Source organism: Neopsephotus bourkii, unplaced genomic scaffold (assembly GCF_033783945.1).
Source record: "Neopsephotus bourkii isolate Nb327-2 ecotype Australia unplaced genomic scaffold, CSIRO-AGI_Nbou_v1 NB_346, whole genome shotgun sequence".
Taxonomy (NCBI): domain Eukaryota; kingdom Metazoa; phylum Chordata; class Aves; order Psittaciformes; family Psittacidae; genus Neopsephotus; species Neopsephotus bourkii.
The window spans coordinates 1,991,377-2,012,767 of NW_026900852.1; the positions used below are offsets into that span (position 1 = coordinate 1,991,377).

At 50.1% G+C, this 21,391-nt stretch overlaps 1 protein-coding gene across 3 annotated transcripts in view; it reads right to left on the bottom strand.

The window, feature by feature from the left end:
• Positions 1–21,391, bottom strand: part of SLC4A5 (solute carrier family 4 member 5) — a 29,383-nt gene that overhangs the window by 5,816 nt on the left and 2,176 nt on the right. For 2 of the 3 annotated variants that reach the window (XM_061348255.1, XM_061348258.1), the window contains 18 exons: positions 19,897–19,990; positions 19,497–19,688; positions 14,971–15,100; positions 12,770–12,930; positions 12,409–12,564; positions 10,367–10,462; positions 9,606–9,661; positions 7,545–7,702; positions 7,367–7,454; positions 7,068–7,222; positions 6,580–6,723; positions 6,292–6,466; positions 5,843–5,976; positions 5,456–5,727; positions 2,856–2,917; positions 2,245–2,445; positions 1,734–1,847; positions 692–853 (listed from right to left, as the gene is read on the bottom strand). In XM_061348255.1, the coding sequence (XP_061204239.1) occupies positions 692–853; positions 1,734–1,847; positions 2,245–2,445; positions 2,856–2,917; positions 5,456–5,727; positions 5,843–5,976; positions 6,292–6,466; positions 6,580–6,723; positions 7,068–7,222; positions 7,367–7,454; positions 7,545–7,702; positions 9,606–9,661; positions 10,367–10,462; positions 12,409–12,564; positions 12,770–12,930; positions 14,971–15,100; positions 19,497–19,688; positions 19,897–19,969 (2,529 nt within the window). In that variant the 5' untranslated portion in view covers positions 19,970–19,990. Of the gene's footprint in view, positions 1–691; positions 854–1,423; positions 1,538–1,733; positions 1,848–2,244; positions 2,446–2,855; positions 2,918–5,455; positions 5,728–5,842; positions 5,977–6,291; positions 6,467–6,579; positions 6,724–7,067; positions 7,223–7,366; positions 7,455–7,544; positions 7,703–9,605; positions 9,662–10,366; positions 10,463–12,408; positions 12,565–12,769; positions 12,931–14,970; positions 15,101–19,496; positions 19,689–19,896; positions 19,991–21,391 lie in introns of all 3 variants that reach the window. The other variant, XM_061348256.1, reaches the window with a different exon arrangement.

Here is a 21,391-nt window from a genome sequence, read left to right on the forward strand (position 1 = left end):
TGCTATAGTGCACCCTGCACCACCCTGGTACACCCATCATTGCTGTGATGCACCTCAGATTGCATCGATGCATCCCACATCACCCTGAAGCATCCTGTATCACTGCAGAGCACCCTCCATCACCCTCATGCACCCTGCATTGCCAAGGTGCACCCTGCATGACCCTGAAGCACTCCACTTTGCTTCATACACAATGCATCACCCTGATGCACCCCCAATTGCCACAGCACACCCTTGCAACACCTCAAGTCATCCTGAAGCAACCTGCGTTATCCTCATGAACCCCACAGTGCACCTGGTGTCACCCCATGCTACCCTAAACCACCCAGCATCACCCTCATGCAATCCACTTTGTACTGATGCACCCCACCACATTGCCATGGCGCACCCTGCAGCACCCCACATTGCTCTCATACATTCCCCTGATGCACCCTACATTGCCATGCTGCACCCTGCTCTGCTGCAGCACACCCCATATCCCCCCATCACACCACATCGGATGAATTTAACACCCTGGAGGCTTTGTCACCCCAGAAATACAGCTTGAAAGGAAAGGGAGAGCTCCTGCTTTGCATGGGCAGGGTGACCCCCCTGTGCCTTGCAGCAGCACCCAAAAGCGGATGCTCGCAGGGATGCAGGCAGTACGCAAAGTGATGCTGGGTCCCCCAGCGTGGGACGAGTCCCGGCTCACCCGCAGCTTGTGCTCCTTCCTGTTGACGATGACGGCTGTGATCTGCTGGTCCATGAAGATGAGGATGGTGACGAGGAGGGCAGGCAGGGCACTCGCCAGGTAAACCCACCACGGGTTCTTCCCAAAGGGAAACACAAACCACCCTCGGTCCACACGGGTGGGCTGGGGAGGGAAGAGAAGAGGGTTGGACACCATGGCTGAGCCCAGAGGGAGGAAATCCCAACACTGACACTTTGGGAAGCCCCACATCACCCTGAGCCCCATCGCCTCTGAGCATCGTCCTGTCCTGGTGATCAGGTCCCAAGGAACAAGGGATGGGACAAGAGGAACTGGCCTCAAGCTGCACCAGGGCAGGTTTAGATGGAGCTGAGGAACAATTCCTGCCCCAGAGGGTGCTCAGGCATTGGAACAGGCTGCCCAGGGCAGGGTCCCTGCAAGTGCTCACACCCCCTCAGTGCCATGGGGCAGTGGTGGCCTTGGCAGTGCTGGGGAACAGCTGAATTTGATGAGCTTAAAGCTCTTTTCCAACCTGCTTGATTCCATGATTCTGTATCCACCCCAGAATCCCACCACCACGCATCGGTACCCAAACCGCCCCCAGCATCCACATGCCTCAACCCTAGACTTTGCCTTGATGCTCACTGGGACTCCCTACATCGTCCACAGCAATACTGAGGGCAGGGGGTAAAGACATTTTGGGCAGTGTTTTACTCTAAAGGGGGTTTATTTTACCTTAAAATCAGTAGGCACTTGGAGCTTTGGGGTGTTGAGTCCGAAAAGCACATCCAGCCCCACAAACATTAGTATGGACATAAAGATAGAGAAATCACTAATAAGTTTACGCAGCTGCCAAGAATGAAAGAGAAAAGGGAAGGAAAAGAAAAACAGAAGGAAAAGAAGTCACAGAATTAGAATATTCCCTCGGAAAAGACAAAGTAGCTTCTAAGAAGGTGCCTGGACACTGCAGGAGCCACGTTTTATCCCCAAAACTATTGAGAAGCTGGAAAGAGAGTGTGGATGGAGAGGTGAGGAGCAGTCGAACCTTGATGATACTGGGGATGTGGAGCTTAGGGGTGTCCAGTCCGAAACAGGCATCCACAGCGCAGAAGATCAGGATGGAGAAGACATTGGAAAAATCAGCAATGAAAGCCCTGACCTGGAAGCAAGACAGGGAAATGGGGGTGGAAAGGGTAAGTAATGGGATGCTGAGGGTTATTAATGGGATGGAGAGAGTTATTAATGGGATGGAGTTCTGCTCCTGCTTCAGCATCCTTCCCTGAGCATCCTTCCAGCTCTGCTCATTCACGGATAACCTGGGTATCACTGTCAAAATGCAGACGTTTTTCCCCTTCGGGAATGGGTTATTCAGCATGCAAGAGCCAAATCAGCAGCCAGAAGGATCCCAACTAAGGAAGGATTCCCCTAATCTCTACCAACATCTAGAAATAGGGGTTTCTTTTCCTGGAGTTCTTTGCATCCAGCAAGGAGACCACCAGCTCCCATTGTTCCTCCCTTTTGGAAAAGGAGGAGGTAAAACTTGGCATTTCCCTTACCTTGGTGGGGAAATAGCGGCTGAACTTGAATTTCTTCAGGGTCAAGGTCATGGAATAGGTCCCAAAGAAGAGGATGAAGGACATCAGGGCCAGGTCAGGCACGAACTTACAGGATTTCCCTACTAAGCTGCCACCGTATTTGAGACATTCCTTCTTACTGAGCTGAGTCCAGTCCAGAGCTGTGAGGTTAATAGCATTGTACTGGGGAGAAAACCCCAAAAACAGCAAAATTAGTGTTTTAGGGAACTGCAGTGGGCCGGGAAAGGGGCATTTCCTGGCCCAAAAAGCAAAATTAACCATTTAGGGAATTGTGGTGTGCAGGGGAGAGGGGATTTCCCAGCCAAAAAGAGCAAAATTAGGGTTTTAAGTCAAAGGAAAAGGGTATTCTCAGTTTCCTGCCACCGGGAACCCCAAACCCACAGGAAAATCCTGGAGCTGCTTAGTAATTTGGGTGAAAACAGTGGGGATTTGGTGCTGCTGAGCTGAGCCATGAACCCAAAGCAATGTGAATCCTGCATTTCCCTCACTCCAAGCCAGCACGCCTCGCTCCCCGGATGCGCAAACCCTCCCTTGTCCCCACATTTCCCATCAGGATGACTGAATTCGCTTACCAGAGAAACATTAGTGGTGTTTGGTGCCACTGGAGCTGAAGCATCGAACAAGGTCGCATTGGCTGCGGGAAAGGAGTTTGTTATTGAGGTTTTTGGCTAATATCGAGGTTATGGCACTCAAAGCAGCCGGGCTTCACCCGGAGAGGCCCAGCTGAGCCCAGCCGGTGCCAAAGCAAATGTGGGGTCGAGCACATCCTCCAAGAGCCACACAGGGATCAGCATCCCAAGGGCAGACCGGGATGTGGGGAGAAACCCCCCTGGTTCTAACCCCACAGCCACTTCTCCCTGATTAATCCCATGCGCCAGTGGAGAACACGGATTCTCCTTCATCACCTTCTGCTTCCAGGGCTGGCAAGTGCCTGGGGGTGGTGGAAGTCGTTTTAGGAGCTTCCCAGCTCCTTGAGCTTAAAGGAGCTTCCTGAGGAAGCCACCAGCATCCCAACACCCGCATCTTCAAACCGGGGAGGTTAGACTGGAAAAGCAGCCTTGTTTTTGGGAGGCAGCACCCAATTATGGCCAATTTGCTGTTGACATTTGTCATTTTGGGGTTGTTTGGGGGTTTTATAGTATTTTAGGGGTGTTTTGGTGTCTCACTGCAAAAATCTCCATCATTTCTACCCCCCGGCACCTTCGCTTCCAGTGCAAAAAGCAGCTCCGCAGCTCTCCGGGTGATGCAGCTCTGCAGCTTCAGGAGCACCCACATTCTTTAGGGGTGCCCCTAAGCAAGGTCCAGGACCATTCTGCCCACCCTCTTCCCTCTGCTCCATCCTCTTCCTGTGCCATGTGGGAATTTTGGCTGCCCCAACCTGATGCCTCCATCCCTGGCGTAGAGGACTGATGAAGGAGAAGCGATTGCTGGGTTAGACACAGAGACCTAGGGCTGCCAAAACCAGGCCCCAGGAAACAGAATTATCATCATTATATTATTATTATTACTATTATTATTATTTCTTATTATTTATTATTATTATTCATCCATAACCTTTTACTTTACCAGAAACCAGCCTTATTTGTGACTTCTACAACTTAAAGGCTAGCATCCCATTGGTAGCATGGTAAAAGAGGGCTCCAAAGCTCTACAGAATCCCTCTTAGCAGAGCAGAGAGAAAAGCTAAATACATGGGGAAAAAATAGAACAGCAAAACCTCCCTATGGGGGAAGAGTATCAGAGATTACAAGAGTTTTAATATTTAGAAGGCGATACTCACTTGAGATTGAAATCAGCCCAAATTGATGTGTGCAGCAGAGACAAATATGGGACAAATCAGTTATAATAATAAAAAATCAGAACTGATTAAAAAAGATTAAAAAAAGGGGGATTTTTGGGGGAATAAATATCGTATCTCAAGAGCTAAAGGAATGGAAAATCCAATGTGGATACCACTGCTCTGGGTGCCCAGGGTAGCAAGGGCAAGGAGTAGGGCCGGGTTGCAAAGAAACTTCATGTTCTGGGTTGCAAATGCCTCTTGGCAGCCTGGGGTTTGCTTGGGATGGGGTTTGGAAAAGGGGGAGACCTCCCTGGAGGCTAAAGGCTTCATCTTCATCCATGTGGATGGATGGAAGTGGTCACTGTCCTGTTTGGGATAGTTTGGTCCCCTGGGAATTCGGCATCAAGGCTTTGCTTTCCTGCAGGTCAGATGTGGGAGGGTTTTGGTTTGGGAAGGGTTGTGTTGTCTCTACTGTGTGCAGGGTTTTCCAAACCCAACGGGATCAGGTTGTTCAGCAGGTGGTTGATGAACAGAAATCAAGGGGAAATACAACATTCAACCATAAATGTATTCCCATCCTGGAGGGTAAGATCTCTTCTTGCAGCGATGGATGTATTGGGAACATGCTGCATGGCAGGTCTTGGATGCTTTTCTTGATGGTGAGAAATCCACTATCACACCACTCTGCCTCCCCTGTCTGCGGCTGATACTCCCCAAAAGCACCAGCATTTAGACTTTGTAGCTAAACCCAGCTTTTAGGAAGTGGTCATTGTCATCAGACCAAAGCAAAGATTCTGCTCCTTTCCAGGTGGCCATAGGAGAATCTGAGCTTCACAATTCGGGTGGGGGATCATCCAGTGCATCTATCCAAGAGCAAAATCAGGGGAGCCATCAAAATACCATCTGCTCCGAGCTCAGCGGCCTCTCCTTTATGAAAAGGAGTGAGAAAGAGAAGGAAAACAGTCCGAGGAGGTTTCTGCACCCAATGGGACATCCTGGGGTGTCGCAGACCCCGGAGAGGACAAAATCCCTCTGGTTTTATTTTCTGGAGATGTTTTCATCAGCAGCGGGCTGGAATGATCCAAAATGTCCTTTTTTTTCCCCATATTTCTTTTTTATCCATCTAGGTCTGGCTGCTCCAGGCTGAGCCTCCAGTTCTCCAGCACCATTTGCTGTGTCCTGACAAGCACCAATGCTTCCATCCATGGGGTACAAGGCTCTACTTCCATCTTGCACCAAACAACCCTCAGAGGAGGGGGACAAGGTCTTTCTACCCCATGCTGACCAGGCAGCTGCCTCCTTCCATGTCCTCAGCCAATGATCCAGTGGGATTTACTCACAGCAGGACCCCAAACCCCTTCATCTTTCCCCAAAAAACAGATGTGTACTCACCTGGGTCAGGAGCAATGCACTCGCACTTGTACATGGTCACGTAGTCCGGTTTGAAGTCCGAATTGATGGGATAGTACTTAAAGGCTCCGATCATCTTCTTGATGGCATCATAGATGAAGATGAAGCTGATGAGGGTGGAGAAGCCTTCCTCTGTGAAGCGGGTGATGTACTTTATAATGAAGCTGGCATCGGTGGCCACCAGTATAAGGCACTGGAGGGCAGAGTGGAGGCCAATCCAGAGGCGAAACTCCATGTAGTCAATGCCGTTGCCTCTGACAGTGGGAACAAGGGAAGAGCAGCCCTGTGAGAGCACGCTGTGGGCTGGAGAACAGCCCAAATCCCAGTACAGATGGCTCCCAGTTCCCCCTGGCATCTCCCAGCACCTACTTGCTGAAGTCAAAGAGCAGCTTCTCGAAGATGAGGATGGGGCCGGTGCTGCTGAGGATGATGAGCGGCTGCCCAGCAAAGAGGCAGAACATGGAGCCTGCCATCGCCGTGCCGAGGAAGCTCTCCATGACACCCTGGGGATGGATCAAAGCCAGCATTGTGGTGATGCTGTGCCACCATTACCCCACTGATAGAGGTGGGAACTAAGGATCTCTCCTTGGATCTGTATAGGATGGTTGGGACTATGTCCCATTGCTCCTGGGCATTGCCATTGAGATGGGTTTTCCCCTTGTGTAGGTATTTCAGGACCGCCAGTCCCACTTGGCAATGAATTTCCATCTCCAGCATTAAAGCTTGGCATGGCACAAGGAGGGTAAACCCCACCCCACCCCATCCCATCCCATCCCACTGTCCCCAAGCCAAAGTGACCCCCTCTCCTTGGACTTTACCTGGTAGTTGTCTGTAGCATCCCCAAGCAAGCCTCCGAAGGTGATGGCGTTGGTGATGCAGCCCAGGTAGATGAACAAGATGGCAGAGATGGACTGGATATGAAAGCCTTCATAGAAGTCGCTTGGGAACCAGGGCAGCTTCCTCTTGATATCCAGATAGAGGCCACCACAAAACCTGAGAAGAAACCACGAAGGACCAGTGCCCTGTGCCCAAAAGGATTTCACCCCTCCATGCCTCTGAGACCACAGGGTGAGCTGATGGGTTTTGGGTGTTGGGGTGCTGCTCACCTGCCGGTCCATGCAAGTTCTTCCCCGATTTCATGAACTTCAGGCATCTCCCCATCATCGCTGCCTCCTCCACTGGCCCCAGCGCCTGCCCCACCAGCAGTGCCATTCATCTGCCCCACTTCATTCAGGGAGAAAACTGATTTCCTGGGGGAAAAGAGCCATCAGCGTTGGCCAATGCGCCTGCCCTACCAACCCAGTCTTGATGCAGAGCCCATAACCAAGGCCATGATGTAGTTCTCTGCCTTCATTAGAGCTTAGGGTTTGGGGTGAATGTGGAAAGATCAAGAGCTGGATTTTCCCAGCACAAAGGTGCAAACAGCTCTGTGCTGCTCTGGGGGGAAAAAGTGCTGAAAAAGCAGCATTTCTGGAACACCTGCAGGGATTATATCCAGGGACGAAGGCAAACAAAGCTGCTGTGCTCCAGCATCTCCAAACCAGGAGATGGGGATGGCCACAGGGTTGGCTCCAGCCCCACATCTCCCACCCACCTCTTCTCAGCTGAGGGCACTTTTTTGGGTGGCTCGATCCGAATGTTGGGGTCCCACTCTCCGGGCGGCAGGACAATGACTTCATCCAGAAACTCATCGATGCCAGCAATCAGGTCTTCTCTATCCCGGGCTTTGTAGGCAACGTCGCTGAAGAGCTGGGGGTCAAGAGAGGAGAGGTGTCAACCTGGGAACAGCATCCAGTACACATGTCCCATGCTATTATGGGATTTTAAAGCTCATTTGGTGGGGAGACAGGGCAATAGGGTTGCTGGTGAGGCCTGCGTGATGCATCTACTCACATCATCCACCATGAGAGTCGCAATGGCTCTGCCTATCTCATTGTAGGATTTGGCTTTTCCCGCAGGACCAAGGAGGATGAAAAGGAACCTGGGGAGGGAAAAGCACCAATGTTGGCAACCTCAGGCCACCACCATCTGCGTCATGAGACCACTTTGGACCCAAAGGCATTGTGCTTACCTGGTGGGGACTGGCACCTCTGTCACCCCTCCCAGCATCGTCGCTTGGAGGAGCCGCACAAAAGCCACAAAGGGCTTCTCCAGGAACTCCACTTCTCCCACCAGCACATTGGATGCCTCTGCGTCCTTGGGGATCTTCTTCATGAACTTGTTCTTCAGCTGTTGGAAAGACGAGGTTGGGGATGGGAGTGGTTGCCAAAATTTACCTTTTCCCCCCCTTTTCCACACTGCAAATGAAAAGCTGAAGCCAGAGGCTCAGACTTCTTCATCTCTGATAGTCCAAGGACTCCCAGAGGTGGGATTTAAGAGCCATGCCCAAGAACCAGCAAGGATTCATCAAGCTCTATTTCTTCATTACTCCAAACCACCACTAAGCCCAAGATTAACTTGAAACTACACACCTGGAGCTCCCTGGTAGGACATGCAACTGGGTGGATTGCAGAAGGTGCTACACAAGGAAAACCCCATGGAATTCGTTGCCAAAAAATGAGGATCCCTGCATTTCTGCAAGTCCATCTGCAGCCTGCAGCCCCAACCTTCCCTATCCAATGCAGAAACACCAATGGATGCTGTGCACGGGGGATGCTTTTGTAGCTCTTTCCTCCTCAATCTCATCCTCCGAGCAGGAATAAATGATGGAAGTAGGAAACCTCACGCATGGATTTACTCCCTGGGTCTCTTCTCCCCTGCAGCTCTTTCATTATTAGTTTAAAAGGGTTCAATACCAACCCAGGCAGGGTGTTATTATAATCTATATGCCAGCATGAGGGGAGGCATGTGAGCTGGGCAGCAAGCACTCCCCTTTCTAATCTTTTAAACCCAAATGGAAAAAAATCATAATAATAAAGCAACTCCTCCAATTTGGAACAAGCAAGAGCAGGAGTTAACAGTGACCACTAAGCTTCATGTAACACTTAAAAAGTCCCTTTGTAGTGGGTCTAATAGGGTGATTAAACCTAAATGCTTTGCATATTTTGGGATTAACCCTCTGCACCCCACTGCTGGAGGCTGAGATTTGGGGTTCGTTTGGGGCAGTTCGATTGGTTTATGAAGAGTTTTGATTTTGGAAGGTGCCCTGCAAACCTTCTGCTTTCCTGGTATCCTAGCATGTCCATGGCTTCCAGCAACACATGGATTTCCATCCTTTGCTTCCCCCTAAATTACATCACCTCAGCAAGCATCCCTGGGGAAAAGCAAGCTGTTATCATAGAATCCCAGCCTGGTTAGGGTTGGAAGGGACCTTAAGGCTCATCCAGTCCCAACCCCCTGTCATGGACAGGGACACCTTCTACTAGACCAGATTGCTCAAAATGCTGTCCAACCTTATCATACACTGTGTTCAGTTTTCCCTTAGGTTTATGCTGAAATCCCACACAAACAGAAACAAAACGAAGCCCATAGAATGCATCAGCAGTTCCCAGAACAAATGCCTTGATGGGAATGGGACATCCAGCAGAACAGCACAAACCCTATGGATCCATCCATCACCAAGCAGAGACCTGGCCACAAACTGCCTGAGCAGCCTGAGCTCCATCTCCGCTCTCCAGTTTAAAGCAAACCAGGGGGATAAAGCTCCCAATGGATTAAATTCACATCCATCATGGCAAAAAAATCCATCATGGAGGGAAAAATGGAACCTGCCTCTATTTACAGACCACTGTCTCAAGAGCTGTACCCACGTTTGCAGTCCTGAGTGCTTGGATGGGATTTATCCCCTCCAACTGCCAAGCAAAGGCTTTTGCAGGAGCCCAAAACTCTTCCAAGAACGTTTGCTTTCCTACCTAGAGCTTTTAAGGAATGTTTTCTCCACCCTGAGACTCTTAAGCTACATCAGCATCCTCACATGTCCCTCTCTGTGTTCAACTCACAAGCACAGGTATTATATCTGGGACAGCTTCCCCATGAGTCAGTGGGGATCAATACATGGATTCATTTCCCTAATTAGGAATTTATGTGATTATCGACCGAGTGAAGCTGCGCAAGGCTCACATGGACCTTCACAACCACAGGGTCCCTTCCACGTTCGAGATGCTCCTCACACTAATGGTTTTGGGGTGATTACCTGGTCGGTGCTCGGTGTGTCCGAGATGTCGTTCATGCTCCGACTCTGTGCGTGACCTGATGGAGATGAGAGAGAGAATCATGGAATGGGTTGGGTTGGAAGGGACCTTAAAGCTCCTCCAGCTCCAACTCCTGCCATGGGCAGGGACCCTTCCACTGGAGCAGCTTGCTCCAAGCCCCTGTGTCCAACCTGGCCTTGAGCACTGCCAGGGATGGGGCAGCCACAGCTTCTCTGGGCACCCTGTGCCAGCGCCTCAGCACCCTCACAGGGAAGAGCTCCAAACTAAATCCCTCCTGTTTCAGTTTGAACCCACCACCCCTTGTCCTATCTCTACAGTCCCTGATGAAGAGCCCCTCCCCAGCATCCTTGTAGCCCCCTTCAGACACTGGAAGCTGCTCTGAGGTCTCCACGCATCTTCTCTTCTCCAGGCTGAACAGCCCCAATGTTCTCAGCCTGTCTTCAAAGGTGAGAAAACCTATCGACTGATGCACAGCTGAATTCCTGCCCCCTGTGCAAGGTGAAAACTTAGTGGGAGGATTCAATGTGGGTAAAAAGCATACTATTTATTAGAGCTAAGCTTGCAAACCAGGTGCAGTGAGATGAAAACCCAAGAACATGAGTTTGATACCAGCCACCCTGTGGCTACACAAACTCCACCTCGCTGATGGCTGGGGGGGATCCCCATGGAATTACAAGTTGATTTTCATCTCCCTGCTTCTTTCAGGCCTGTTTCCACCTCCCCAGCACCCTCCTTGGCTTACGCAGGCGGCCGTAGCTCGCGCTCTGCCGCATCCGCAGGTCCTCGGTGGAGCGGTGGAAGGCGGCACCGGCGGCCGGGCTCCGGACGGGGCTGCGGGCTGTGGGAAAGGAGCACTTAGAGGAGATGCAGGTCCCATAGGGAACCATTGAGTGATGCTAAAGGCGGGAGGGCAGGCTGGAAGTCAGCTGCCCAGCACAGACTGGACCCTTCCAGCTCTGATACATCAGCAATTTGCTTTTCCCTTTTACTCACATTTGCACTTTAATCTCACCCATAGGATTCCAGCCTGGTTTGGGTTGGAAGGGATCTCAAAGCTCACCCAGCTCCAACCCCTGCCACAGGCAGGGACCCCTTCCACTGGAGCAGCTTGCTCCAAGCCCCTGTGTCCAACCTGGCCTTGAGCACTGCCAGGGATGGGGCAGCCACAGCTTCTCTGGGCACCCTGTGCCAGCGCCTCAGCACCCTCACAGGGAAGAGCTTCTGCCTAAGAGCTCAGCTCAGTCTCCCCTCGGGCAGGTTCAAGCCATTCCCCTTTGTCTTATCTCATTAGCAAAGAGCAAACTGCCCTCACCTAAGCCTTCCCACTGCAGAGGCTCTGTGCACCACCACACACCTGATCAGTACTCTTTTTGAGGGTATGAACGGGTTCAGAAGTAAAATTCTGTTATTTAGGACGACCCAACACTTATTTGACTTTTTTATCCAATAATTCTCCCCCCCAAAAAACTACATTTGAAATTTGTCTATCCTCAGTAAAGTAATGATGAAATTCCCACTGGGCATGGCCCTGATTCAACGTTCCAGTGGTACTGGAACGTATATATATATATATGCCCATATATCATGGAGCTGCCGATGGCATAGCAAATGTAAGGGAGCTTTCTGCTTCTGCCCATGACCACCCTGTCTTTGGTGGCCCTATTTGCAAACTCCAAGTGATGCAGCATCCCAGCAAGCAACTAGAAATACAGACAATGTCCGTATTTTTCCTATCTACAGGGACTAACCACAACATTTCCAAGTCATGCTCCGTTTTGAAGGCTTGTGGGCAAATATTAGCCCAAATATCTAGTCCTCCAATGTGGATGATGGCTGCTTTGAAACCTGGGGATGTCCGTGGGGTGGGAATATTGCTTCTTGATGGCCTCTTCCATGTGCACTTTGTGGGTGCCACGGCTCCTGTCTACCCAAGGAGCAGCTGAAGCCTGGCAAATCCCAGGCTCCACCAGATGACCTCAGTTTAAACCTAAGTAAATAATCTAGCCTGAAAACAAACAAATCCCCTTTTATAATGGCTCAAAAATAGGTTCAACCCCAGCCCAGACGGGATTTTTCTGTAGGCTGCTGTGCCAGAAAACCTCTTGGCCAAGTGACCGCCAATGCCATTGTCCCTCACACAACGCCCGTGTCCATCTCAGCAGACATCTCTTTGGCTTCTGGCTACCCCTTACCCTTAAAGCCACCAGTGACAGAGTATTCATAGAATCACGGGATGGTTTGGGTTGGAAAGGACCTTAAGACCATCCAGTTCCAACCCCTGCCATGGGCAGGGACCCCTTCCACTGGAGCAGCTTGCTCCAAGCCCCTGTGTCCAACCTGGCCTTGAACACTGCCAGGGATGGGGCAGCCACAGCTTCTCTGGGCACCCTGTGCCAGCGCCTCAGCACCCTCATAGGGAAGAGCTTCTGCCTTAGATCTAACTTGACCTTCCCCTGTTTCAGTTTGAACCCATCACCCCTTGTCTTATCGCTACAGTCCCTGATGAAGAGTCTCTCTCCTGCATCTTTGTAGCCCCCTTCAGATACTGGAAGCTGCTCTAAGCTTCTCTTCTCCACCCCCAGCATTCTCAGCCTGTCTCCATATGGGAGGTGCTCCAACCTCCTTATCCTCGTGGCCTCCTCTGCACTTGCTTTTTGGGGTCTTTCTCCATGCTGGGTGCCCTCAATTATTGGGTTTCCCCAGTTCCTTCTGAGATCTTCCTCCCTCCAAGCTGTCTTACTAAAGACTCAAGGATGCCACCAACACTGGACCACAGGGACTCACTTGTGTTGGAGGAGACGGACTTTCCAATGTCGGCCAAGGACCGGTGGATTGGCTTCTTGGTTTGGTGACGGTGCTTCCTGAGGAGCACATAGCTTATCTTATCCCGCAGCTCTGGCTTGAGCAGACCATCCTCGATCTGCTTCTCAATGACATCGTCTGCAAGCACCAAATAAGAGGGGCACATGGGTTACCACACTGCAAACCCTCCTAGAAAGCTCAAGACAACACTGACCCAAGTTGGTGGCTCTCACCTCCTGTCATTGCTCTATCCCATGCAAGCACATGCATTTAGATCTGTTCCCAGCACTTAAAAACATGGGGGAAAAGCCATCTGAAACCATTAATATCTGCTGGATCCTACCTATGATTTGGGGCAAAGAGTAGCCATCTAAGTCCAGGAGCACCGTTCCTGTCTGTAGGCACGTCCGCAGCTCAAACAGGCTGTGCAAGGACAACGTGGACACGTGGGGCTTGCTCCACCTCTCCCCACCTTCCTCCACCTTCTCTTCAAACTTTATCCACCTGAAATGAGAGGTTGGGCACGGGATGGTGTGTGAGAAGGGAACAAGAGAATTGCTTTTCCTGTGGAGTCTCCCTTCTGCAGCTTTGCAGACCTGGGTTTGTTCATCCTGCAAAGGTTTTGCTTGTTATTCAGGATGGGAATGGAGAAACCAAGTAACATCATTAGATATGCTTACAGAGAGGAGTAAAACCTCTCAGCTCCACCACTGACCTCAACCCTCCTCAAATGGCTCCTGTGAGATGGGAGAGGTTTTCCCTTGGAGCCAGGTTCTGCATCCACACGGACCAGCCATGCACACAGGGCAGTACAAATGGCTTTATGACCCTTTAGCAACGCTCAGGCTTCATTCCCATGAATGAAGGGTTTGCAAGCCCTTGGAATTCAGCCCTTCCACCTATATTCCTTAACTTTACAAACCAAAGACTTCAGAGCAAGACATCAGTTTGGGGACTAAAGCTGCTTTTCCTTTACAGAAGGTTTGCAGGCTTCATGGATTAAGCCTCCACAGGGCTTAACCTTACAACTTTTAACTGGTACAAGTGGGACTTTGGCTCTGGCTGCCACAGATGGAAATGATGTACGAGGAGAAGGGGTTTGGGAATAGCTGATGGCTCATGAAAGCTGCAGAGGGAGGATGGGGAGAACCCAGAATTGTATCAGCTTACAGTGGGGTGCATTAAAATGCTGCAGCAAAGAGAAAATCCTGGGTGTCCCTACTAAAAAGGGCCCAAATGATTATCTAGGAGTGTTAGGAATAGTTTGTGCTGAGGACAAAACCCCAGCATGCCCAGAAGTATAACATTTGGCTTTAGTGCCAGTGGTGAGCACATGGGGTAGGTACTTGGGCCGGTGTGCGGGACTCGAGGCACGTTTCCAGCAGCACCTTTGCCTTGGGATCAGCATCCCATGATCCTTTCTCCAAAGCAAAACTCCATCTCCCTGCTGTGCTCAACTTCTTGGTTTCCATTTATTGGCATTTATTGTGGATTTAGCCCAGCAAGGAGCTGCTCTCCTGGGGCTAAAACGGCTGAACCATTCCTCACTGGAAAGCATAAATCCAGGACTTGAGAAACCTCCATCCTCCCACTGGGAATTTGGAAACCTCCATCTCAATCCCTCCCTGATGAAAACCCCAACACAAGGAGAAGGATGCTTGAGAGCTTTCCACATATTTGATGATCACAGAATCATGTTATGGTTTGGATTGGAAAGGACCTTAAGATTATACAATTCCAACCTGCAAAGGATGCAAATAACCAGCCCAAGAGATAGGATGAGCACCCACAGGGCCTGATCCTGCTCTCTCCTCATTCCTCAGGTGAACTTTTACACCTACAAATCCTACATGTGCTTGGAAAGGGTTGGGGATACCATCAGCATCCCTGAAACCCATCCCAAATCTCTCCAAAATCCCCCAGCCTTACCAGCCCTTACACATCTGAGTCTAGGAAGAGAAAATCCCACTTGGATTTGAGATTTTCCCCTTGGATAAACCCCTAATTCCATAAAGTGAACACCACTTGCAACTACTCTACTACTTCTATTAAAGATGTAGGTGGGGTTTATTATGATTGCTTGAGGAGCAGAAGTTTAAACCCTGACCTGGCCAAGTGTGGGGGGGAAAAAAGACCTGGGAAAATGTCCCTTATATCCCCTCTTCCCATTTCCCAGCTCTTTGCTCTAGTTCTCCAGTTTCCCAACTGGAGATATATACTGGAGGTGTAAAGCCCTCCTTTCTATACCTTCCCAGCCCTTTCTGCAGGGCTTTGCTCTCATGCTATGACTGAGAATGGGAAAAGCTCCAGCTCCACGGTTGATCCAACCTGGGAGATATGGGATGAGATATGAAATATTCCTCCTTTCCTCCCTTTCTCCTCTGCCATGCTAAGCTCACAAAACACCTTGTTTTATGCATTTGCCTAACCCAGGCATAGCTTTTTTAACCTCTTTAAGAGCCATGCTCATTCCCAGACCCTTCTTCCATGCAGGGATCTTTAGGAGACCTTTCCCAAACACATTTCCAACCCAAAGCATCTCACCTGGCCGACTCTTTCCACTCCATCTCCTCACCGTCGTGCTGCAGGGTGTCCATCTCTGTGAAGAGCGTGGGGTTGGGAGGTTCATCATCTTCCCCCAGGATGTAACGGAGGCGCTCGGCAGCCGGAGACACTACCAGGGGTGGGGAAAAGAGGTTTTACCATCGACCGGAGGCGAGATGATCCTGCACCATTCCCATATGGAAAGCCCCAGGGTGGGTAAAGAGGGATCTGCGGGTCTAGTTAACATCCTGGGGTGGAAAAAGGAGGTTTTGAGGAAAATGTTTAAAGTGAGAGACATTGAGGACTGAGGGAATTCTGGGTAATCCTCTCCCAAAATCCCTGTGCAAAGAGATACGGGATGCTGGTGAAAGGATGAGCGAAGGCTGTGTGGAAGAATCCATAGGTCTGAGCTGGGAATTAAGGAATGTGGCCAGCCCTATATACAACATAGTCAAATTCCCCTCCAGAAGCATTATGTGCCCTGTTTCCATGGGTATCCCATACTTTTTCCCTTCCACAGAGCCTGATTTGGCCAGGTTCGAGCTGTCTGCTATCAGTAATATTGTCTCCAGCACTGTATAGTGGGATGCACAAGTGCTCAGAACACATTTTCCCACTGGATTCCCAAGGGGAACTTGTATCTTTTGAGAGGAATAATAAAAATATACCATTTCTGCAAGAAAAATCCAGCTTCTTGCTGTAAATAACCCACCAAGCAGGGAAGGCCACTTGTTGCCTCCTGTGGTATGTTAAGGAAGGGGAGCAGCAACACGTTGCCTCCTGGCAAAGCTCCCAATTGATGGGAAAAGGGGCTTTCATCTTTGGAGCATTCCCCATGGACTGCACCCATCCAGTGGCCATGGAAGGGTGATGGATCTGCCCTCTCCTCCTGATGACAAAGGCAGGCTGGGTTTTCCTTTAACCCTCTCCATCTCCAGGTGCTTCTCTAGTAAAGCCTCATCATTTTGGTTGCAGGGAGGAATTAAACACTGGGATATGAATGAACCTGGAAGTGGCATGGATTCATCCACTCTCCAGTTGCCCTGTTATCCATACAAGAGGTTAAACCCAGCCCTGTGCCAGGCTTCATGGAAATGGTGTATATTTAATCAAATCTTGGATCTTATCCCTCTCCTAATACAGTAGGAATTAATCCAGCTTGGAAATGTCATTGTTAGTAGGATCCTTCTGTTCTCAAATCTGGGAATAAGAAAGGTGGGTAATACAGTACCTAAAAAAACAGGTAATTAAATTGCCATGCATGAGAGGAGGGAGGAAATGGGAACATTGCCTTTTCTCCCCATCAAAGGAGACAAGAACCAAGCCGCAGTGGCCATGAAAGAATAGGATGTCCCTTGCTCTAGGCTGAGCCTGCTTAACTGCTTAAGCCCTTTAAACCCCACCACCAGGACTAAAGCCCTGTTGTCAAGTTCCTCCTTCCACTTCCATAAGCTTCATTATTATGATTATTAATATTCCTGTTAATTTTAGAGCTGGGCTACGTGCCTGGAGGGCTTCAGGCTCTTTAAGCCTAAAGTGCTGTTCCCGTAAGAGGGGATGAAATCAGTGTGGTGCTGGCAACCCCTCACCCCAGCCTCACGCTGTGCTCTGCAGCCCAAAACTGACATATCCTGCAAAAATCACAGCAAAAACACGAGTCAGACCATGGAAAATGGTAGAAATAAGGGAATTTACTGGAAATTTACTGCAAATTTACTGTTTTGGTTGGAATCTCTGGATGGATTTGTTCAAAAAGGGGGACTCGTGGTTTTGCAGCAGGGGAGGGCGAAGGGTTGGAGCTTGGTAAATCTTTGGCTTGGTGGTGGCTGCTCCCAACTCTGCCCAAATTCCCACCTTCAGTGCTTAAAAGGGTCTCTTTTCCTGCATCAACCTGCCAGAGGGTTCCCCAAGCATCTTGTATTGGGGTGTTGAGGCTCTGTCACACTTCAACCCCTGGAAATCACTAAAGGCAAAGGCAAATTTGCACAGAAAGAGCTTTCTAAGGCGTTTTTGGGGAGCTTTTCCCCCACTCTCCCCCCGTTTAAGGAATAAACCCACCTCTCAACACAGAACATGAGCTTCCTGACGGCTTCCCACCGCTCACTGACCCGAGCAAAGAGCCGGTTGCTAAACCAACAATGCCGGGGCTTGGCCACGCAGCCAGAATTCATGGGCTTTATTCACCTGCAGGACCCTTTCGTGCCTGGGACAGCATCAACCTCCTGCTTTTTCCTCCTGGGAATTTGATTCAGCACCTAAACCAATCCTGGAAAGCAGCTGGGGAATATACACTGAACAACAGCATCCAGGGCTTGGTACCTCTGGGGAACACAAGGCTACCACTGATCATAGAACCATCTAATGGTTTGGGTTGGAAGGGACCTTAAAGCTCATCCAGTTCCAACCTCCTGCAGTGAGCACCTTTCAGATGCAGTGACGCTGGCTAAAACCCACAAGGCCACCCCAAAATCTGCACCTATTTCTTGCAAGATACAGTTCAACAGGTGCCCAGAGCAGATCTGTGCCTCCTTGAACCAGCTTTTGCAATGGGAAAACACCCCCAGCTGTTTGAAATCAAACCTCCTCTGTGATTTCAGACGCAGTGGATCAGAATTGAGCCCACAGATGCAGAATTAGGCTGGCATTCACAGTGGTGAGCATCATAGAATGGTTTGGGTTGGAAGGAACTTTCCAATGCCCTGCAGTGAGCAGGGACATCTTCAACTAGACCAGGTTGCCAGAGCCACATCCAGCTTAGCCTCAATATGGGATAATTTTACATATACAAGAACCTACATTTCCATAGATAATCAGACAGGACAGACCAGTCACACTGATTTATACCCTCTTTAATGTGAGGTTCACAGAGCCCTTCACACCCCAACTATGATCCAGCGGTAAAACCTCACCTAGCGATGCTTTTCCAAGCCAGAATTCCTGTTCTGGTTTTAGGTATAACTAAAAAGGTGATAAAATAGGGGATGGATGAACCTGGTGCCTCCAGGGGCTTGCAATCCAGCTGTGCAGTGGGACTAAGCCTTATTTAAGGCTCTGGCATATGAACCATCCACTGTCATGGTCCTTCTGAACACACAACAGCCTTTTCCTGGGGTTTCATGGATTAGAATGGTACCTTCCCCCCCAAGATAGAGAAGACTGAGGTGCACATCCCATGGGATTAGATGCTCCATTCCTGTTCAAGAAAAGCCCAGCTCTGGGAGATTTTTCTCCTTCCAAATAGCCATTTCTCTGCTTTCCCACTGCTGCAGAGCAGTGGAAGATGACACAGACCCATGTGTCCCCCACCTTATATTGGGGGTGAGCTTAGGAGCTTGGTGCCCCAAGCAAATGCTCACCCCAAGCCCATGGTGGCTCCCAAGTTGATTTTGCAAAGGAAAAGCAAAGCCAAATAAACCCAGGAGCTTTTCCTCCTCTCCAGCTACCCCATTGCAGACACCAAAGAGCCATGGAAATCACCTACCTGGAATCGTTTCCATCTTTTCTCCCATTTCTTCCCAGCTCAACCAAACCTTCAGTACAAAAAAACCACAACCCCCCAAACTTCCTCCTTTATCCACTCAGGCTTGTTAAACTCCCAAGGCTTAAGGAGCAGATTATAGAGAATATAAAGCACTTTCCTTTCCCTTTAGCTCTCATGACGGGAAGTTACCAAATCAAACGGGATGCGTGTAGGAGAGGTGAGTGGCAGCGGGATGGAGCGAGCGAGAAAGGGGAGGGAGGGAAAGGTGGGAGGACAGAAATCAAAGGGTTGGGGTTATTCTGTGGAAGGGCTTTGTTTCCCACCCAGAGCCAGGTGGGAAAACCCCCTCCAAGCTCAGGGCAGGCAAAAACACCCAAATGAGGAACATTTCCAAAAGGAAAACGTGGCTGATGCAGAGTTAAGGCTTTCTGGGCTCTTTTCCCTCCATAAAATGACTTTTCCCTCCCCAAACCAGCCCAGTGTTATATCCCAGTGGCATTTATTGTGGAAAGGAGGTGACATGGTCCTGCTTGCTCCACAATGAAAGGCAATAAGGGAACTTTTCCTTCCATAGGGATAAGCCACGCTGAGCCCCTTCCCGCGCTGCTGAGCCGTGACGTGGTCTGCTTGATATAAACCCAAATGCAAATTTCTATAGGGGGGGCAAATAAAAACCCAGCTCCTTTGCTGTGCAAAATGTTAATCTTTGCTAAGGAGATTTAAGGAGAGCAGGCAAAGCCCCAGTAAAAGCCTGTTGGGAACAAGGAGTGATGCCCAAAGGATGTCTGCACCCCAGGACCCTGCCATCACCCCGTTTCCTCCTTAGCAATCTCCCAGGGTCAAGCACAGCCTCCTGAGGGCAAGGACAACCTCTTTATAGCCCACCCATCACCTAAGCAGCCTGAAGTCCCATTTTACACCCTGTTCTCAGAGACATTCACAGGGAAAAATAAACTTGGGAAGCGCATGGAGGGTGATTTAATCCCAGATTAAGTGATGCTGCCAAAGCCCTCTTGCTGTTTTGGGAAGCTCAATGACCACTCACTGGTCCTGCTGGCATTGTCATTGCCACTCTCATAGCAGCCGTGGCCGCCGTCGTCGGTGTCGGAGTGATCCTGGCGCTCGTAGTGCCGCTCACTCTCACTCGTCCTATCCCGGCTGGAAGCTGATCTTCTCCGGCGCCGTTTCCTCCGGTAGCCCCGGGGCACTGGCACCCCGATGTAGATGGAGTGGTAATCTGGGGAGGGGAGCGAAGCTTTAGAGGGTGCGTCTGTGTCATTCTCACTTGCAAGAAAGAATAAAAGCCACGGAGATGTTTGCCTTCTTCCCACCAGGTTTAGAGCATCCCATGGGATGTGCTGAGCCAAGCGCCGGGAGATCTGAAGCATCAGCCAGCAGGGAAGACCCCGCTGCCATTTGGAGCATCCCCAAGGGTTTTTGCTCACCTTCCTCATCGTCGTATCTCCTCCTCGAGCTGCTGAGGCCCCTCTCACTCATCCCATCCTCATCCTCCAGCATGGTCCCACCACTCGGAGAGAGCTGAGCCATGGAGAGGAGAAAGGAGAGAGATTATAAAGGGTGCTGGGCAGGGTAATAGCCTCTGCACACCCACTTGGTGCTCTCTGCTATGGGAACCCTTCACCCATGGCACCAGTGTCCTTCTGGGATGGGGTGAGGATGCACCAGGGATCCTTCAGCACCTCCTGCAAGCACCCTTGATGAGGTCTCAGTCCTGCCTTGCTCTGTGCCAGCCCTGCCCCTGCTCCACCTCCACTCTCCCCAATTATCCGGATGAATTTCACCAGGGTTACATCTCCAGCCTCTTATTCCTGCTGCTGAAGCAAGGTGTAAGTGAAGTGTAAGAGATTACTGCAGAGATTTGCTGGTACAAGCACAGCAGCTCCATTCACAGGGGTTCTTGCTGCCTACAAACACCCAATTAGGTCTGGGGGGAACCTGCACAGATAAAAGGGGTTTTGCAGATGCAAAGTTCATTTTTCCTCACCTAAGCGCAGCTTTTACACCATTCACACGCTGCTGCTTCCAGGTACCTCCCTTCAAACCTGCTGATTTATTCCCCAGATGGGTTTCTTTGGAATTTGCTCATTAATCTCCTAATTATCTGACCTCCAGTGATTGCCTTTCACACATGACTTGGATAGGAGAACGGTTACTGTTCATGGCAGCCCAATCAATGCCTCCCAAAGTCACTTTGAGAGCGGTCGGAGAGCCAGCCTCTCCATGTCCCCTGGTCCAGCTGCTTGCATCCATGGCAATATCATATCATTATCCATCTATTTGAGGGAAGAGAAATCCCAACTCAAGCCAAATAGGTTAAAAACATAAAGCGAATGGAAAAGCTGGAAGTATCCAGAACTGGCCAGGTTGGCTCTGCTGGAGCTGCTAAATTACTGACCCATTCCCCAGTAGGCAAAGGCCATCTTTAGCCTGATACAGGCTCCAGCCTTATCCCAGTTGCTATTTGAAGATTGATTTAACAGATTTGGGGTTTATTTTTCTTTGTTTGACCACATGAACCCAACGCTTTTTGCACAGGTGCAGGGACCAATTTGTTTTAGGGGCAAACACTTCCAGATGGACAAATCCTGCCCCAAACCTGTGGGATAATATCAACCACAAACCCTGGCTTCCTGGGAATAACATTATCAGGCTAATTCTGAGGGGTTTAGGAAGCTGGTGCTGGCAGGAGAAACAGCACAATAGCCACCCAGCCGCAGGCAGAAGTAGTTCTTCTTCTAACAGATGGAGTATTAGGAACCTCCCTATGAGGTTTCTCCACCAGCTTCAGCGCTAGGTTGGGGTTTCCAGATGGATTGGGAAGAAAAAGGACTTTTTCAATGCAGCTTGGCCATCAAGAGCTCTACCACAGAGCTCCACCGAGCAGCAAAACCAACCCATCTGCTAAACCCAGGCTTTGTT